This window comes from Oncorhynchus gorbuscha, linkage group LG05 (assembly GCF_021184085.1).
Source record: "Oncorhynchus gorbuscha isolate QuinsamMale2020 ecotype Even-year linkage group LG05, OgorEven_v1.0, whole genome shotgun sequence".
NCBI classification, from domain to species: Eukaryota; Metazoa; Chordata; class Actinopteri; order Salmoniformes; family Salmonidae; genus Oncorhynchus; species Oncorhynchus gorbuscha.
In genome coordinates, this window is record NC_060177.1 from 77,909,644 (window position 1) to 77,925,957 (window position 16,314).

Genomic DNA, 16,314 nt, shown 5'->3' on the forward strand with positions numbered 1-16,314 from the left:
CATAGCGCCACCTACTGAGCTTCTCAGGTAACGCGAATATTGAAAGAAGCCACACACTGCTAGACACAAAATAAAAGTCCATCTGTAAGTTATGCATTTCACAGGGTGGAAAAAGTGCACGGCGATCTTGATGCTCCTTTCCAATAAATATCGAGGGTCTTATTCTGGTGACATGGTGATCGATGCTTGACTGCCATTTGACAAATATTCTTGCTCTAATCCATAATGTCATCATGTAGACTAGCCTACCAGCACTGTATCAGCGAGCTGTTGGCTAGAGCGCACAAGCCAAGGCCAGAGTGGGCACAACTGCTATTTAACACAACAGTATGTGTGACAAAACTATCGGTAGAGTTTAAAATGTGAAGAAACACATTAAACTTTAGATTTTATTTGGTACGTGAAAATTTCAGCAAAAGTACATTTTGTGTACACCATGTCATCACGCACTGACTTTTATCAGCAACAAGTCTGTTTGCGGCAAACACTAGTGGGAAAATGTGCATATTGTTTTAATGCAGATTTTATAATATTCTCATGAACATATGTCGCCAATATGATGGATGTCTAGCTAGACTAGTGTGTGAAATATTCAGATTATGAAGAATTTATTGCCGACAAACAATACTATGAATATTATTTACAAACTTATAAAACAAACATTCCTTTGTATGGGGTTCATCAATTGATGATACAAACTAAGAATATATTGTGGAATCCATCCTGAGAGATTTCTGTTGCAGCGGTCTCTTAATCAGTTCCAAACTGCCAACTGCAAAGGTGTTAAAACAGATTAATTGGATTCAAAATGACCCCGTTCCCACTTCCCAGCAAGAGACAGAACTGTACTACTCAACAATTCTGTGAAATAACTTCACATTCTAAAAACGCTACTTTGAACCTGTAAAAGGGAGAACAAAAACACCCCTAAAGTCAAAGTAACTTTTGTGTTCTCTCTTATGGCCAGTTTGCTGCCACTTGCCTGTATTCAGTACTTTAAACTCCTTTGTTAGTTGCACAAACCACCACCTTAAAATGCATAGACTGATAATGGGTGGTTGACCATCAAACTGAAATAAATGGCCAACTCCTCACAGATGTATAATTAACTAAATGGCCCTGGAGTCCAGTAGTGCAACATTCTATACACTGAACGCTGATGTACTATAGAGAACATACAATTCTCTTGAATACTGTATTTATTTACCCTGTAGCAACATCCGATGCAGTGCAGTGTCCGTTCTATACATCATGTTTGTATCTGCAAGTCAGTGTCGCCTCCAACTGAATAAGCCCTTGCAGTATTCCTGGAGATGAACCCTATGTTGTCATTGATCATACAGTTAGTTTGCTACTCTGCTGTTGAGATAAGTTTACATAGGAAGCCCATTCCGATTGTCAATTACTTGCACATCTGATACCCATATGCTATTTTACCGAATGTGTAAACACCACAAAACCCCATGGAATCTGGTCTTTCGACTTCAGATTAATAACACATCCATATGTGGACCTCAACCTGATACCATCTGGATTATCTATGTGCCCTCATTCTGGATGCTCATATCAGATTTTTTTGCTCTGAAGTGGGGGTTTTTGCCAATTGCCTACAGTTATCAGGACAACCACCCCAAAATGGAAAGTAACAGGAAATGAGCATTGCATCTGTGTGCTACTTCAGAGGCTACATCAATGTGAATGCCAAATATGATATGGGTCACCGAGTGTGGACAGGAAGAAAAACAGATTTTCTTTCTATATCTAGTTGGGTTTTTATGGTGGCTGTGTAAACAGTGTTTCAAATCCACAGCACACATTTTCCCTGTGGCGTTAAGATGAAGACCAAGGGAAATAAGCGTTTCTGAAAGAAGCAAAAGCAGAGAAGGAACTCCACCCACCCCCCAAAAAATGCAAACTCAGAACAGTCCGTATGACTCAGCGGATTATTGATGCAGTTGATTGTCCCCATCTTCCAACCAACACAAATCCAGAAGAAAATCTGTGAACTGCCAGGAAGAGCAAACTGTATATAAAAAAGGGCTAGTTCTTAGATTTTTTCCAGTCGCAAACATTCCAGCATGTTGAACACGAAAGTTATGTGCCAGCTCAGTCTGTCGCAGCGCTCTCATCGTCGTCTCCTCTCTGACTCTAGGCAGAACTTCTCAAAAGCTTCCTCGATCTCAGGGTCCATCTCATCCTCGTCATTGAACGACCTGGAACACAAAACAATGTATATTCATTAAGAATTAACTGAATAAAGTGCAGGCAAATTCATGTTCATCTATGACTCAAGTCATAGAGTGTTCTCTCTGCTACCGCACGGCAAGCAGTAACAGATTGCCAAGTCTAGGTCCAAAAGGCTCCTTAACAGCTTCTACCCTCAATCCATAAGACACCTGAACAATAAGACTGCTGAACAATTAATCAAATGGTCACCCGGACTATTTACATTGACCCCCCTTTCTTTTTACACTGCTGCCACTCCCTGTTTATTATCTATGCATAGTCACTTTACCCCTACCTACATGTACAAATGACCTGGACTAACCTGTACCCTTTTTACACTGCTGCCACTCCCTGTTTATTATCTATGCATAGTCACTTTACCCCTACCTACATGTACAAATGACCTGGACTAACCTGTACCCTTTTTACACTGCTGCCACTCCCTGTTTATTATCTATGCAGTCACTTTACCCCTACCTACATGTACAAATGACCTGGACTAACCTGTACCCTTTTTACACTGCTGCCACTCCCTGTTTATTATCTATGCATAGTCACTTTACCCCTACCTACATGTACAAATGACCTGGACTAACCTGTACCCTTTTTACACTGCTGCCACTCCCTGTTTATTATCTATGCATAGTCACTTTACCCCTACCTACATGTACAAATGACCTGGACTAACCTGTACCCTTTTTACACTGCTGCCACTCCCTGTTTATTATCTATGCATAGTCACTTTACCCCTACCTACATGTACAAATGACCTGGACTAACCTGTACCCTTTTTACACTGCTGCCACTCCCTGTTTATTATCTATGCATAGTCACTTTACCCCTACCTACATGTACAAATGACCTGGACTAACCTGTACCCTTTTTACACTGCTGCCACTCCCTGTTTATTATCTATGCATAGTCACTTTACCCCTACCTACATGTACAAATGACCTGGACTAACCTGGACCCTTTTTACACTGCTGCCACTCCCTGTTTATTATCTATGCATAGTCACTTTACCCCTACCTACATGTACAAATGACCTGGACTAACCTGGACCCTTTTTACACTGCTGCCACTCCCTGTTTATTATCTATGCATAGTCACTTTACCCCTACCTACATGTACAAATGACCTGGACTAACCTGTACCCTTTTTACACTGCTGCCACTCCCTGTTTATTATCTATGCATAGTCACTTTACCCCTACCTACATGTACAAATGACCTGGACTAACCTGTACCCTTTTTACACTGCTGCCACTCCCTGTTTATTATCTATGCATAGTCACTTTACCCCTACCTACATGTACAAATGACCTGGACTAACCTGTACCCTTTTTACACTGCTGCCACTCCCTGTTTATTATCTATGCATAGTCACTTTACCCCTACCTACATGTACAAATGACCTGGACTAACCTGTACCCTTTTACACTGCTGCCACTCCCTGTTTATTATCTATGCATAGTCACTTTACCCCTACCTACATGTACAAATGACCTGGACTAACCTGTACCCTTTTTACACTGCTGCCACTCCCTGTTTATTATCTATGCATAGTCACTTTACCCCTACCTACATGTACAAATGACCTGGACTAACCTGTACCCTTTTACACTGCTGCCACTCCCTGTTTATTATCTATGCATAGTCACTTTACCCCTACCTACATGTACAAATGACCTGGACTAACCTGTACCCTTTTTACACTGCTGCCACTCCCTGTTTATTATCTATGCAGTCACTTTACCCCTACCTACATGTACAAATGACCTGGACTAACCTGTACCCTTTTTACACTGCTGCCACTCCCTGTTTATTATCTATGCAGTCACTTTACCCCTACCTACATGTACAAATGACCTGGACTAACCTGTACCCTTTTTACACTGCTGCCACTCCCTGTTTATTATCTATGCAGTCACTTTACCCCTACCTACATGTACAAATGACCTGGACTAACCTGTACCCTTTTTACACTGCTGCCACTCCCTGTTTATTATCTATGCAGTCACTTTACCCCTACCTACATGTACAAATGACCTGGACTAACCTGTACCCTTTTTACACTGCTGCCACTCCCTGTTTATTATCTATGCATAGTCACTTTACCCCTACCTACATGTACAAATGACCTGGACTAACCTGTACCCTTTTTACACTGCTGCCACTCCCTGTTTATTATCTATGCATAGTCACTTTACCCCTACCTACATGTACAAATGACCTGGACTAACCTGTACCCTTTTTACACTGCTGCCACTCCCTGTTTATTATCTATGCATAGTCACTTTACCCCTACCTACATGTACAAATGACCTGGACTAACCTGTACCCTTTTACACTGCTGCCACTCCCTGTTTATTATCTATGCATAGTCACTTTACCCCTACCTACATGTACAAATGACCTGGACTAACCTGTACCCTTTTTACACTGCTGCCACTCCCTGTTTATTATCTATGCATAGTCACTTTACCCCTACCTACATGTACAAATGACCTGGACTAACCTGTACCCTTTTTACACTGCTGCCACTCCCTGTTTATTATCTATGCATAGTCACTTTACCCCTACCTACATGTACAAATGACCTGGACTAACCTGTACCCTTTTTACACTGCTGCCACTCCCTGTTTATTATCTATGCATAGTCACTTTACCCCTACCTACATGTACAAATGACCTGGACTAACCTGTACCCTTTTTACACTGCTGCCACTCCCTGTTTATTATCTATGCATAGTCACTTTACCCCTACCTACATGTACAAATGACCTGGACTAACCTGTACCCTTTTTACACTGCTGCCACTCCCTGTTTATTATCTATGCATAGTCACTTTACCCCTACCTACATGTACAAATGACCTGGACTAACCTGTACCCTTTTTACACTGCTGCCACTCCCTGTTTATTATCTATGCATAGTCACTTTACCCCTACCTACATGTACAAATGACCTGGACTAACCTGTACCCTTTTTACACTGCTGCCACTCCCTGTTTATTATCTATGCAGTCACTTTACCCCTACCTACATGTGTACAAATGACCTGGACTAACCTGTACCCTTTTTACACTGCTGCCACTCCCTGTTTATTATCTATGCATAGTCACTTTACCCCTACCTACATGTACAAATGACCTGGACTAACCTGTACCCTTTTTACACTGCTGCCACTCCCTGTTTATTATCTATGCATAGTCACTTTACCCCTACCTACATGTACAAATGACCTGGACTAACCTGGACCTTTTTACACTGCTGCCACTCCCTGTTTATTATCTATGCATAGTCACTTTACCCCTACCTACATGTACAAATGACCTGGACTAACCTGTACCCTTTTTACACTGCTGCCACTCCCTGTTTATTATCTATGCATAGTCACTTTACCCCTACCTACATGTACAAATGACCTGGACTAACCTGTACCCTTTTACACTGCTGCCACTCCCTGTTTATTATCTATGCATAGTCACTTTACCCCTACCTACATGTACAAATGACCTGGACTAACCTGTACCCTTTTTACACTGCTACCTACTACCTGTGCCACTCCCTGTTTATTATCTATGCATAGTCACTTTACCCCTACCTACATGTACAAATGACCTGGACTAACCTGTACCCTTTTTACACTGCTGCCACTCCCTGTTTATTATCTATGCATAGTCACTTTACCCCTACCTACATGTACAAATGACCTGGACTAACCTGTACCCTTTTTACACTGCTGCCACTCCCTGTTTATTATCTATGCATAGTCACTTTACCCCTACCTACATGTACAAATGACCTGGACTAACCTGTACCCTTTTTACACTGCTGCCACTCCCTGTTTATTATCTATGCATAGTCACTTTACCCCTACCTACATGTACAAATGACCTGGACTAACCTGGACCTTTTACACTGCTGCCACTCCCTGTTTATTATCTATGCATAGTCACTTTACCCCTACCTACATGTACAAATGACCTGGACTAACCTGGACCCTTTTTACACTGCTGCCACTCCCTGTTTATTATCTATGCATAGTCACTTTACCCCTACCTACATGTACAAATGACCTGGACTAACCTGTACCCTTTTACACTGCTGCCACTCCCTGTTTATTATCTATGCATAGTCACTTTACCCCTACCTACATGTACAAATGACCTGGACTAACCTGTACCCTTTTTACACTGCTGCCACTCCCTGTTTATTATCTATGCATAGTCACTTTACCCCTACCTACATGTACAAATGACCTGGACTAACCTGTACCCTTTTTACACTGCTGCCACTCCCTGTTTATTATCTATGCAGTCACTTTACCCCTACCTACATGTACAAATGACCTGGACTAACCTGTACCCTTGCACATTGACTCAGTACCCCTGTATATAGCCTCGTCATTGTTTTGAGTTACTTTATACTTTAGTTTATTTAGTAAATATTTTCTTAACTATTTCTTGAACTGCATTGGTGGTTAAGAGCTTGAAAGTAAGAATTTCACAGTAAGGTCTACACCTGTTGTATTCAGCGCATGTGACAAATAACATTTGAGTTGAGTGAGGGGTAGACAGGGGTCAGCTAAGCCCCCTTTCTGGTCCATCTGCTGACTAGTCGGAATCAGAGGCTCTGGCTTCCCCTGTTGCATTGTGGGCAAGACAATCACACTGACCCATACTAGCCCCACAAGTGAACGACCTCACGCTGCTCTCAGGTCATGTGACCTTGGCATTTGGACACATGATATGGGCGAGGGAAAAAAGTCACAAGACCAATCCTACAGTGTATTAGTAACTACGGCACTGGATTGTCTGACCTATTTGGTGTGTTTGACTGGCTCCCACAAACAATTCTAGGACTGCAGAGAGATATTCAAGAACTACCCAATAGAATTCTAGAACTACAGAGGAATATTCTAGATCCACAGATACATATATTTTACGGATTCAGTATCACAATGACTCACACGAGAAACCAACCGATTCCACTGAAAAAGAAAATATCATGACCACAACTAATCACGGTATAGACAATTAACACATGTACATTTGTCATTTAGCTATACTCACGATTCATTTCCATTCTCTTCGCAGTCCTCTGGGAAACAGTCATCTTCCCGATCCAGGATATCCTGGTATTTTTCTGAATATTCTGTAACACAAAAACACACCTTTAGGGACAATGCAAAGCTTTTGCAGGGTTTTACATTGATGAATAATGTAGATATACTCACCAGGGTCGGCTGCTGTGAAGGGAGTGCCGTCTGCAGTGTAGAACGTAGGCTCATTCTGAGAGGAGAAACGCACAAAGACACAAAGAACAGCGGTGAAATGGTTAGTAGGCATGAAATTAAAATGTGAACATCTAAACCAGTTTCCCAAAATGGTAGATCGGTGCCAATTCCTTTTGGATCACGGGTTAAAGCTGGGAGCTGGCTTGAAACTTGAGAAGTTTAGAAGATTGGATGGAGGGAGTAGTGTTGTTATCTAGACCCAACTCCTCACCATAAAGTAGTTGGGGTCATTGTCAGGTGTAGCGTCAGAAGCAGCAGCAGCATGGACTCTGCCCCAGTTACTAGACCTCAGCTCCACCAGCCGCAATAACATCTGCTTCACATCTCTGATGGACACACAGACAGTCCTATATTCATTGGACCAATCACTCACTCAGCATCAATAACATCTCCTTCACACAGACAGTCAGTCATTCATTCAACCAGCTTTTATCTAATCCAATCTAAGAAGCATTCATTTGGCAGAGGTAGTTTTGACAAGAGTGTTTCTACTAAACAGTCTCTTTATTCATCTCACATGCACACCTGCTGCACTGGGCGTCCAGTACAATGTTCTCAATCCTCTGGACTATCTGGTCCATGTCAGACTTCCCTTTCTCTTGCCACACATCCTCCAGAACCGAGCCGGTCAACTACAGAAGACATCACAGATAAACAGTGCAACAAAGGGGAATTTGTCTTTCGCATTATAACAAACTTAACAATAAACATTATTACATTGTAATACAATACAATATTTTCCATTCACTTGGGATGATGGCCTGCAGATTTATCTTGAAACACAGTAAATAACTGTACCACAGATGACGTGGAACCTTGAGTCAGCTTGAATTTAGAGATCAGAAAACTTGCGAAATCACCTTAAGCAGTTTGACAGCACAGATGAGGTTTCCATCCACTGGGTTAGAAAAGAGGACATTAATCAGCTCCCTCAGGGCGATTAGCAGGATCTCAGCTCGGGACGGAGGCCCCTTTGCAGTCTTTACCTGAGACAACAGGAGGTCAGGTTCTGTCATTCTCTAGGGTTTATTATCAACTCAAAATGGATCTAGGGGAGGGGGTATGGAAGGAGGTTGGGTTATGGGAGGCAAGTGGCAAAGTTGTGAGGGGCTGAAATGGAAATAGTTATTAAAATCAAGTGTCACTTGGGAAATAAGTGTTTTAATGGATACTTTTAAGTGCTTTTGTTCTGGAATACAATGTACATTTTGCTGTATATGTTTTTACCAAATTAAATTCAGCTCAATTCAACAGATGCATAAATACCCCCAAAATCCTGGGACAGGACAACGGTGCTCCTGCTCACCTCCAGTCTGAGATAGAGCTCCCCCAGAAAGAGCACATAGGCCTGGAACTTCTTCTGTGTCTCCTGGTCTCCTCGCACCGCTACATCCCTCTGTTCATACTCTGTCCGACACCTACAGCACCCAGATACAGAGCAAGAGAGTGGGTTTCTGTATAAATGACTACAAGGGTTTCTTGTGGTGAAGCAACAGGATTAAGATGGTGATGAAATTATACTAACAAAGCTCACCGTTTTAGTAAAAGCTGACGAAAGTTTCCACTTGCTGGGCTGAGTACGAGGTTATGAGACAGGAAGTTACAGAGCCTTGCCCCCGTGTATGAGAAATTGGGGATAGCAGTAGACTGCAAAAATAAACAAAATGAACAGAACACATTTTTTTTAAACAACACTAAAACAAAATACAGTAAACTACAGTATAGGAGACGCTCGTAGATGACCGAACCGTGTGTGTGTTGATACACATACTTGTGTGTAGATGAGTTCCACCAGTTCTTGCAACGTCTCCTCAGTAGTAACCCAGCTGTTCAGCATGTTTACCATGTGCTCAATGTCCGTCTCAAAGGACCCCGGCGAGGAGTTTAGGTAGCTGAGAAACTCCTCAACCAATTCAGCCAATGTCATCTCAGTATAATAGCCATCACTGCCATCCTCCGAAACAGATTCCTTTAAAATGGAGAACACTGGTAATAGAAGATATGTGAAAAACACAGAAACTAGCTAGTAGCTACAGCCAGTACCTCCAGCTGAGAGCTACTCATTAGTTGTGGATGAGGTGATTGATTAGTTTGGTCCTTATAATGTAAAGTGCAGTCACCAAGACACTAGGCAACACAATCTGTCATTATCCATTATTACAGGGGGTGCAGACTTTATTCCAACCCAGCACCACCACACCAGATGTCATTTAATAAGGGGCTTAGTGATTACCCTAGTTGAACCAGGTGTTAGGAGTACTGGACTGGAACAAAAGCCTGCACCCTGGGTGGGTTTCCAGGACCACGGCTTTCATACCTCATAGGGGGAGAAGCTAGCAGGGTAGAACTCCGGTGCATTGGCTGATAGAATGGAGGTATTCACCAGAGAGTCCACACTTTTCACTTTGGAGGCAGGAGTGCTGTGGTTTTGAATGAATTGGTGGGGTTTGCTTGGGCTTCTGCTTTCTGAGGAAGCAAATTAAGATTTATTTTAAGAACATGTAACTAGCAATAAAGGTCTGGGTGGCACATGAAGTAATGTGCTTGCCCTGTAACAGGGACACTCAGTGGCAGGGACCTAGGTTGTCATGTGACGTGATTTGGCCGCCGTCCTTGAGCTTCATTTAGCAGCTAAGTCACTGACTTTTAAATTTAGTGACAAGTGCAACTAGTTAGTTAGCTATTTAGGTAAGTGTTCTAGGGGCGTTTTAAATGACGACTGTTTGGGCGCTCTAGCACCAAGGTAAAGACAGTTTCAAGTTGGATATTCAACGGATATTAGCGCTTTCAAACCTCAATAGCTTTCAAACCACTTGAGCTACAGACTCCAAATAAGTGTCGTAATGTTGGAAAAATTGTGCACAACATTGGACAGGTCTTATTTTCACAATTTGGACATTACACTTTCCAAAGCCAATAAACATGTGGAAATTTGAGCAGCATTTTGTACTCTTTGTTGAATTAGTTAGGGAGCGTAAACAAAGTACATTTCTCTACATTTAAGATGTTAAGAGCTCCTTGGTCATGTGACCTAATGACTTCAAACAAGGTTCAGTTTGTCCACTGACTACCCTTCTATATTGCACATGCTTAAGTTTGTCCATTTTCATCTCATATGATTTTTTCTAAATTTTGAATTTCAATAGCTCCTTGGTCATGTGACCTACTGACCTCAAACAAGGTTCAGAATGTCCACTGACTATACCTTCATAATCAGACACTGATGTTAGTCTACTTTAATCTCATGCTATTAGACTTAAATCTGTAAGCTTTTGCAGGCCTTCATTTTACATGGTTGTCAAAAAAAATAATGTTAAAGTTAACAGCCTCGCAATAACCATCTTTCACATGGACACTGAAAAGAGCCGCAACTGGCTGCATGTGCTATGCATCAAGGACAGGAGAGGTGTTCGAACAGAGGTGCTTAAAGGAAGACACACAGGTAGGCCTCATGAAAAACAATGTTTCATATGCTCTTTTTAATCACAGTAAAAGGCAGGGATTTGTCAGATTGAGCTTGATAACATGAAAAAGTCCTTTTCATAGCATCACTTTCATATACTGCACATTAAGACAAATCCTTCTACGTTGAGTATTAGAACGCAGTTTACATAACCTGATAATGACTTGATATTTGAGTGCATTGACAACAAGCCACCTGCAGACAACTTACAAAATGCAATAGCGCATTTGACAGTTCACTTTTCTGATGAAAATAGTTATTTGATGCATGGCCTACTATTTCTAACTAGGAAAATAAATTCCTACATCTTTTGTGAGTAAAATCCTTTTTCCAAAATTGATTTAGGTACATTTTTGTGAAGAGGTATGAAGGTTGTGATATGGGTCATTTAATAGTAAAATCATTTAAGGGATCAATACATTTCTATATTGCTTCCCCAGTATCTGCATGAACCATCAGGCCAAGTGTTTTTGGTTGACCCTGCTGGACAGCCCTCAATCTCACACAAATTATCATGGAATTTACCAGGTACAATCCTAAATCCGTAAACTTGGGCACCCTCATAGATATCATCCTGACCAACCTGTTCTCTAAATACACCTCTGCTGTCTTCAACCAGGATCTCAGCGATCACCTCATTGCCTGCATCGGTAATGGGTCAGCGGTCAAACGACCACCCCGCATCACAGTCAAACGCTCCCTTAAACACTTCAGCGAGCAGGCCCCTCTATTCGACCTGGCCCGGGTATCCTGGAAGGATATTGACCTCATCCCGTCAGTAGAGGATGCCTGGGTATTCTTTAAAAGTGCTTTCCTCACCATCATAAATAAGCATGCCCCATTCAAAAAATGCTCTTCAACCGATTGCTGACCACACCTGCCTGCCCGCCTAGCATCACTACTATGGACGGTTCTGACTTATGTGGACAACTACAAATACCTAGGTGTCTGGTTAGACTGTAAACTCTCCTTCTAGACCCATATTAAGCATCTCCAATCCAAAATTACATCTAGAATCGGCTTCCTACTTCACAACAAAGCATCCTTCACTCATGATAACAAAAATACCCTCGTAAAACTGACCATCCTACCGATCTTTGACTTCGGCGATGTCATTTACAAAATAGCCTCCAACACTCTACTCAGCAAATTGGATGCAGTCTATCACAGTGCCATCCATTTCATCACCAAAAACCCCACCACTGCAACCTATATGCTCTCGTTGGCTGGCCCTTGCTTCATATTCGTCGTCAAACCCACTGGCTCCAGGTCATCTATAAGTCCTTGCTGGGTAAAGCCCTGCCTTATCTCAGCTCACTGGTCACCATTGCAGCACCCACCCGTAGCACACGCTCCAGCAGGTATATTTCACTGGTCACCCCCAAAGCCAATTCCTTCTTTGGCCACCTTTCCTTCCAGTTCTCTGCTGCCAATGAGTGGAATGAATGGCAAAAATCACCAAAGATGAAAATTCATATCTCCCTCACTATCTTTAAGCATCAGCTATCAGAGCAGCTTACATATCATTGCACCTGTACATAGCCATCTGTAAATAGCCCACCCAACTACCTCATCCCCATATTGTTCTTTTTTTTTGTTGCTCCTTTGCACCCCAGTATCTCTACTTGCACATTCATCTTCTGCACATCTATCACTTCAGTGTTTAATTACGAAATTGTAATTATTTTGCCACTATGGCCTATTTATTGTCTTACCTCCCTAATCTTACTTCATTTGCACACACTGTACATATACTTTTCTATTGTGTTATTGGCTGTGTTTGTTTATCCCATGTGTAACTCTTGTTTGTGTCGCACTGCTTTGCTTTATCTTGGCCAGATCGCAGTTGTAAATGAAAAAGTGTTCTCAACTGGTTTACCTTGTTGAATAAAGGTTAAATAAAATTGTTAAAAATACTGTATGTGGGAATGTCTAGTACATGTAGTGTTGGTACATTGAATATTCCTCAACTGCATGTATCAAACTGTCTTTACCTCGGTCGCGACAATGTTAGCCTAGTGCCATTAGTTGTTCGGGCTAGTTACCTAGCTAACTTGTTAACACACATAGCCAGCTAAAGCAAATGGGTAAATTGCAAAGTTGATCCGGCAGAAAATCTTACCTCCGCCGATAGCTTCACTATAGTTTGGGTTGTTCTCAGTCAAAGGTGGCGAAGTCCGAGGTTGCCGAAGAGGCTCACGCTGGTTGAAAACAGATGTGGCGTCCCCGTCTCCTACATCTGCAAGGCCGGGGCTTCTTGGCTTTATATGGGCTCTACCAGCGCCTGGAGCTCGGTCGAAATTCTCAGTCATCTCTGTTGCTTTTTTTGTGTTATGACCTTTTCGGTGAGGCGCAAAAGAAAAAACGTAGGCGGTTTGGCAATTCCAATCACTTGTTACGGAATTATTTAGTTTGGCCTCACTCACCCTCCCTCATTTCCATATTTACTAGCAAGCCAGCTACTTTATGTTCTCGAACGGATATTGCAACATATTTCTGTAAGGGCTACTTCCTTCAACAAATCCGATATCGGCTGAGTTGATCTATAACCGTGTGAACGTGTTGTCGCCCTCTACGGGAGGGGAGCGGTAGAGCACCAACATTGCAGAGCCTATACCTCATTGAGCGTACTGAGTAGCCTGGAAAAAAGTCACAGGAAGCCTACTTTGATCTGTCTGAAGCAAGAAAGTATGTTTAACTAGCTAATACACATACTGTATGTGTTATCTAACATCATGTTAGATGTGACGCAGTTTCTTCAGCAATGAAAGCGGGTGGGGTGTTCAAGTAATAAACACATACCTCCCAATCTACAATAAAACTACAGATGCATCAGAGAGCGGAATCAGAATCCTGTGGATCAAACCAACCCTCACATGTGCCGCTCTCCCCCTGCTCTCTCAGTAGCTGCCCACTATAGCCATGTGTGTTACACCAGAACTCAGAAGAGGCATTCATTAATTGTTTAGCCTCCAGTCATTTTCCACTTGTTTCCCAAAGCTGGATCACATTATGTCAAAGATCATACCCCTTGCAGAAATGTGGAGACCCACTTTGATAAAAGATTACGGCCCCTATTTTCTGTTATTGCAAAATGGGTGTCTTGGAGGGAGTTCAAACATTCACAAGTCAAGTCCTGGGAATGCGTACAAGATGAAAGATGACAATACCTTTAGGAATCCACGAAGGAGTAATAGACTAGCTAGAGTTGGTATAGCCAACAGCGGCACTGTGTGTGTTCAGTGCAATTAGTTTAAAGGAAAAGCCACACACACCAGTAGCTCCGATAGGGGTTCATTTTGGACTGGGCAGGAATACATTTGTTAGTATTCTTGCAAATGGTGGGGCAGGTAAGCAAACCCCGAGGGGCAGGGAAGCAAACCCCGAGGGGCAGGGAAGCAAACCTTGAGGGGCTGGGAAGCAAACCCAGAGGGGCAGGGAAGCAAACCCAGAGGGGCAGGGAAGGAAACCCCGAGGGGCAGGGAAGCAAACCCAGAGGGGCAGGGAAGCAAACCCCGAGGGGCAGGGAAGCAAACCCAGAGGGGCAGGGAAGCAAACCCCGAGGGGCAGGGAAGCAAACCCAGAGGGGCAGGGAAGCAAACCCAGAGGGGCAGGGAAGCAAACCCAGAGGGGCAGGGAAGCAAACGCCGAGGGGCAGGGAAGCAAACCCAGAGGGGCAGGGAAGCAAACCCAGAGGGGCAGGGAAGCAAACCCAGAGGGGCAGGGAAGCAAACCCAGAGGGGCAGGGAAGCAAACCTTGAGGGGCAGGGAAGCAAACCTTGAGGGGCAGGGAAGCAAACCCAGAGGGGCAGGGAAGTAAACCCAGAGGGGCAGGGAAGCAAACCTTGAGGGGCAGGGAAGCAAACACCCTACGCATTGCACCAATACCATGATAGTTGGGAATTGTAATATGCCTCATATAGCGAGCGATGCTACAATACCCTATGTTGGACTGCATTGCAACATTCAAAAGCGTTGATAATTCGTTGTGACTCCATAAACCATAATTACAGGGACAATATGAGCAGTTCAAGCTCAAAGCAAATACCATCATGATCCCTGGCCTCCTGCAGTAGCTCCAAGCATCTTCACAGTAGCTCCAGACCAGGAATCACGGTCTCTAGTTAAATGGGATAAATCTGGGAATTTTGGAAACGGTCTGTCTTTCATGTTAGTTTTGCACGCACTTTGTGCTCTTTTCCCAATTGCACACCCTTACATAGATACAATTAGATGTTCAAAAACAGGATGAGAGAGGCACGGGACTTTCATGGTGTTAACATTCCCCCCTTAGTCTTTTGATCTGACATCTGACAGCTGTCATTGATTAGACTATTTGATGACAATTAAAGGAGGAAGTGGGTGGGGAGACACAGTTCATAAATACTAATAATACAGGTGAAGTCGGAAGTTTACATACACTTAGGTTGGAGTCATTGAAACTTGTTTTTCAACCACTCCACACATTTCTTGTTAACAAACTATAGTTTTGGCAAGTCGGTGAGGACATCTACTTTGTGCATGACACAGTAATCTTTCCAACAATTGTTTACAGACAGATTATTTAACATATAATTCACAATTCCAGTGGATCAGAAGTTTGCACTAAGTTGACTGTGCCTTTAAACAGCTTGGAAAATTCCAGAAAATGATGTCATGGCTCTAGAAACTTCTGATAGGCTAATTGACATCATTTGAGTCAATTGGAGGTGTACCTGTGGATGTATTTCAAGGCATACCTTCAAACTCAGTGCCTCTTTGCTTGACGTCATGGGAAAATCAAAAGAAGCCAAGACCTCAGAAAAAAAATGTAGACCTCCACAAGTCTGGTTCATCCTTAGGAGCAATTTCCAAATGCCTGAAGGTACCACGTTCATCTGTAAAAACAATAGTACGCAAGTATAAACACCATGGGACCACGCAGCCGTCATACCGCTCAGGAAGGAGAAGCGTTCTGTCTCCTAGATATTTATTAACGTACTTTGGTGTGAAAAGGGCAAATCAACAGCAAATGACCGTGTGAAGATGCTTGAGGAAATAGGTGCAAAAGTATCTATATCCACAGTAAAACGAGTCCTATATCGACATAACCTGAAAGGCCGCTCAACAAGGAAGAAGCCACCGCTCCAAAACTGCCATAAAAAAAGCAGCCAGACTATGGTTTGCAACTGCACATGGGGACAAAGATCATACTTTTTGGAGAAATATCCGCTGGTCTGATGAAACAAAAATATAACTGTTTGGCCACAATGACCATCGTTATGTTCGGAGGAAAAAGGGGGAGGCTTGCAAGCCGGAGAACACCATTCTAACGCCATCATGATG

The 16,314-nt window shown here is 42.8% G+C and overlaps 1 protein-coding gene across 1 annotated transcript; it reads right to left on the bottom strand.

Moving 5' to 3' along the window:
• Nucleotides 1–351: 351 nt before the first annotated feature.
• LOC124035261 (polyadenylate-binding protein-interacting protein 1-like) lies at nucleotides 352–13,473 on the bottom strand. The gene is made up of 11 exons (XM_046348709.1): nucleotides 13,112–13,473; nucleotides 9,844–9,992; nucleotides 9,298–9,495; nucleotides 9,061–9,173; nucleotides 8,833–8,944; nucleotides 8,387–8,512; nucleotides 8,052–8,158; nucleotides 7,738–7,852; nucleotides 7,467–7,521; nucleotides 7,303–7,384; nucleotides 352–2,213 (listed from the first exon to the last, which is right to left on the bottom strand). Exons 1-11 carry the CDS (start codon nucleotides 13,299–13,301, stop codon nucleotides 2,126–2,128), a joined length of 1,335 nt encoding a protein of 444 aa, XP_046204665.1. The 5' UTR covers nucleotides 13,302–13,473; the 3' UTR covers nucleotides 352–2,125.
• Nucleotides 13,474–16,314: the final 2,841 nt, after the last annotated feature.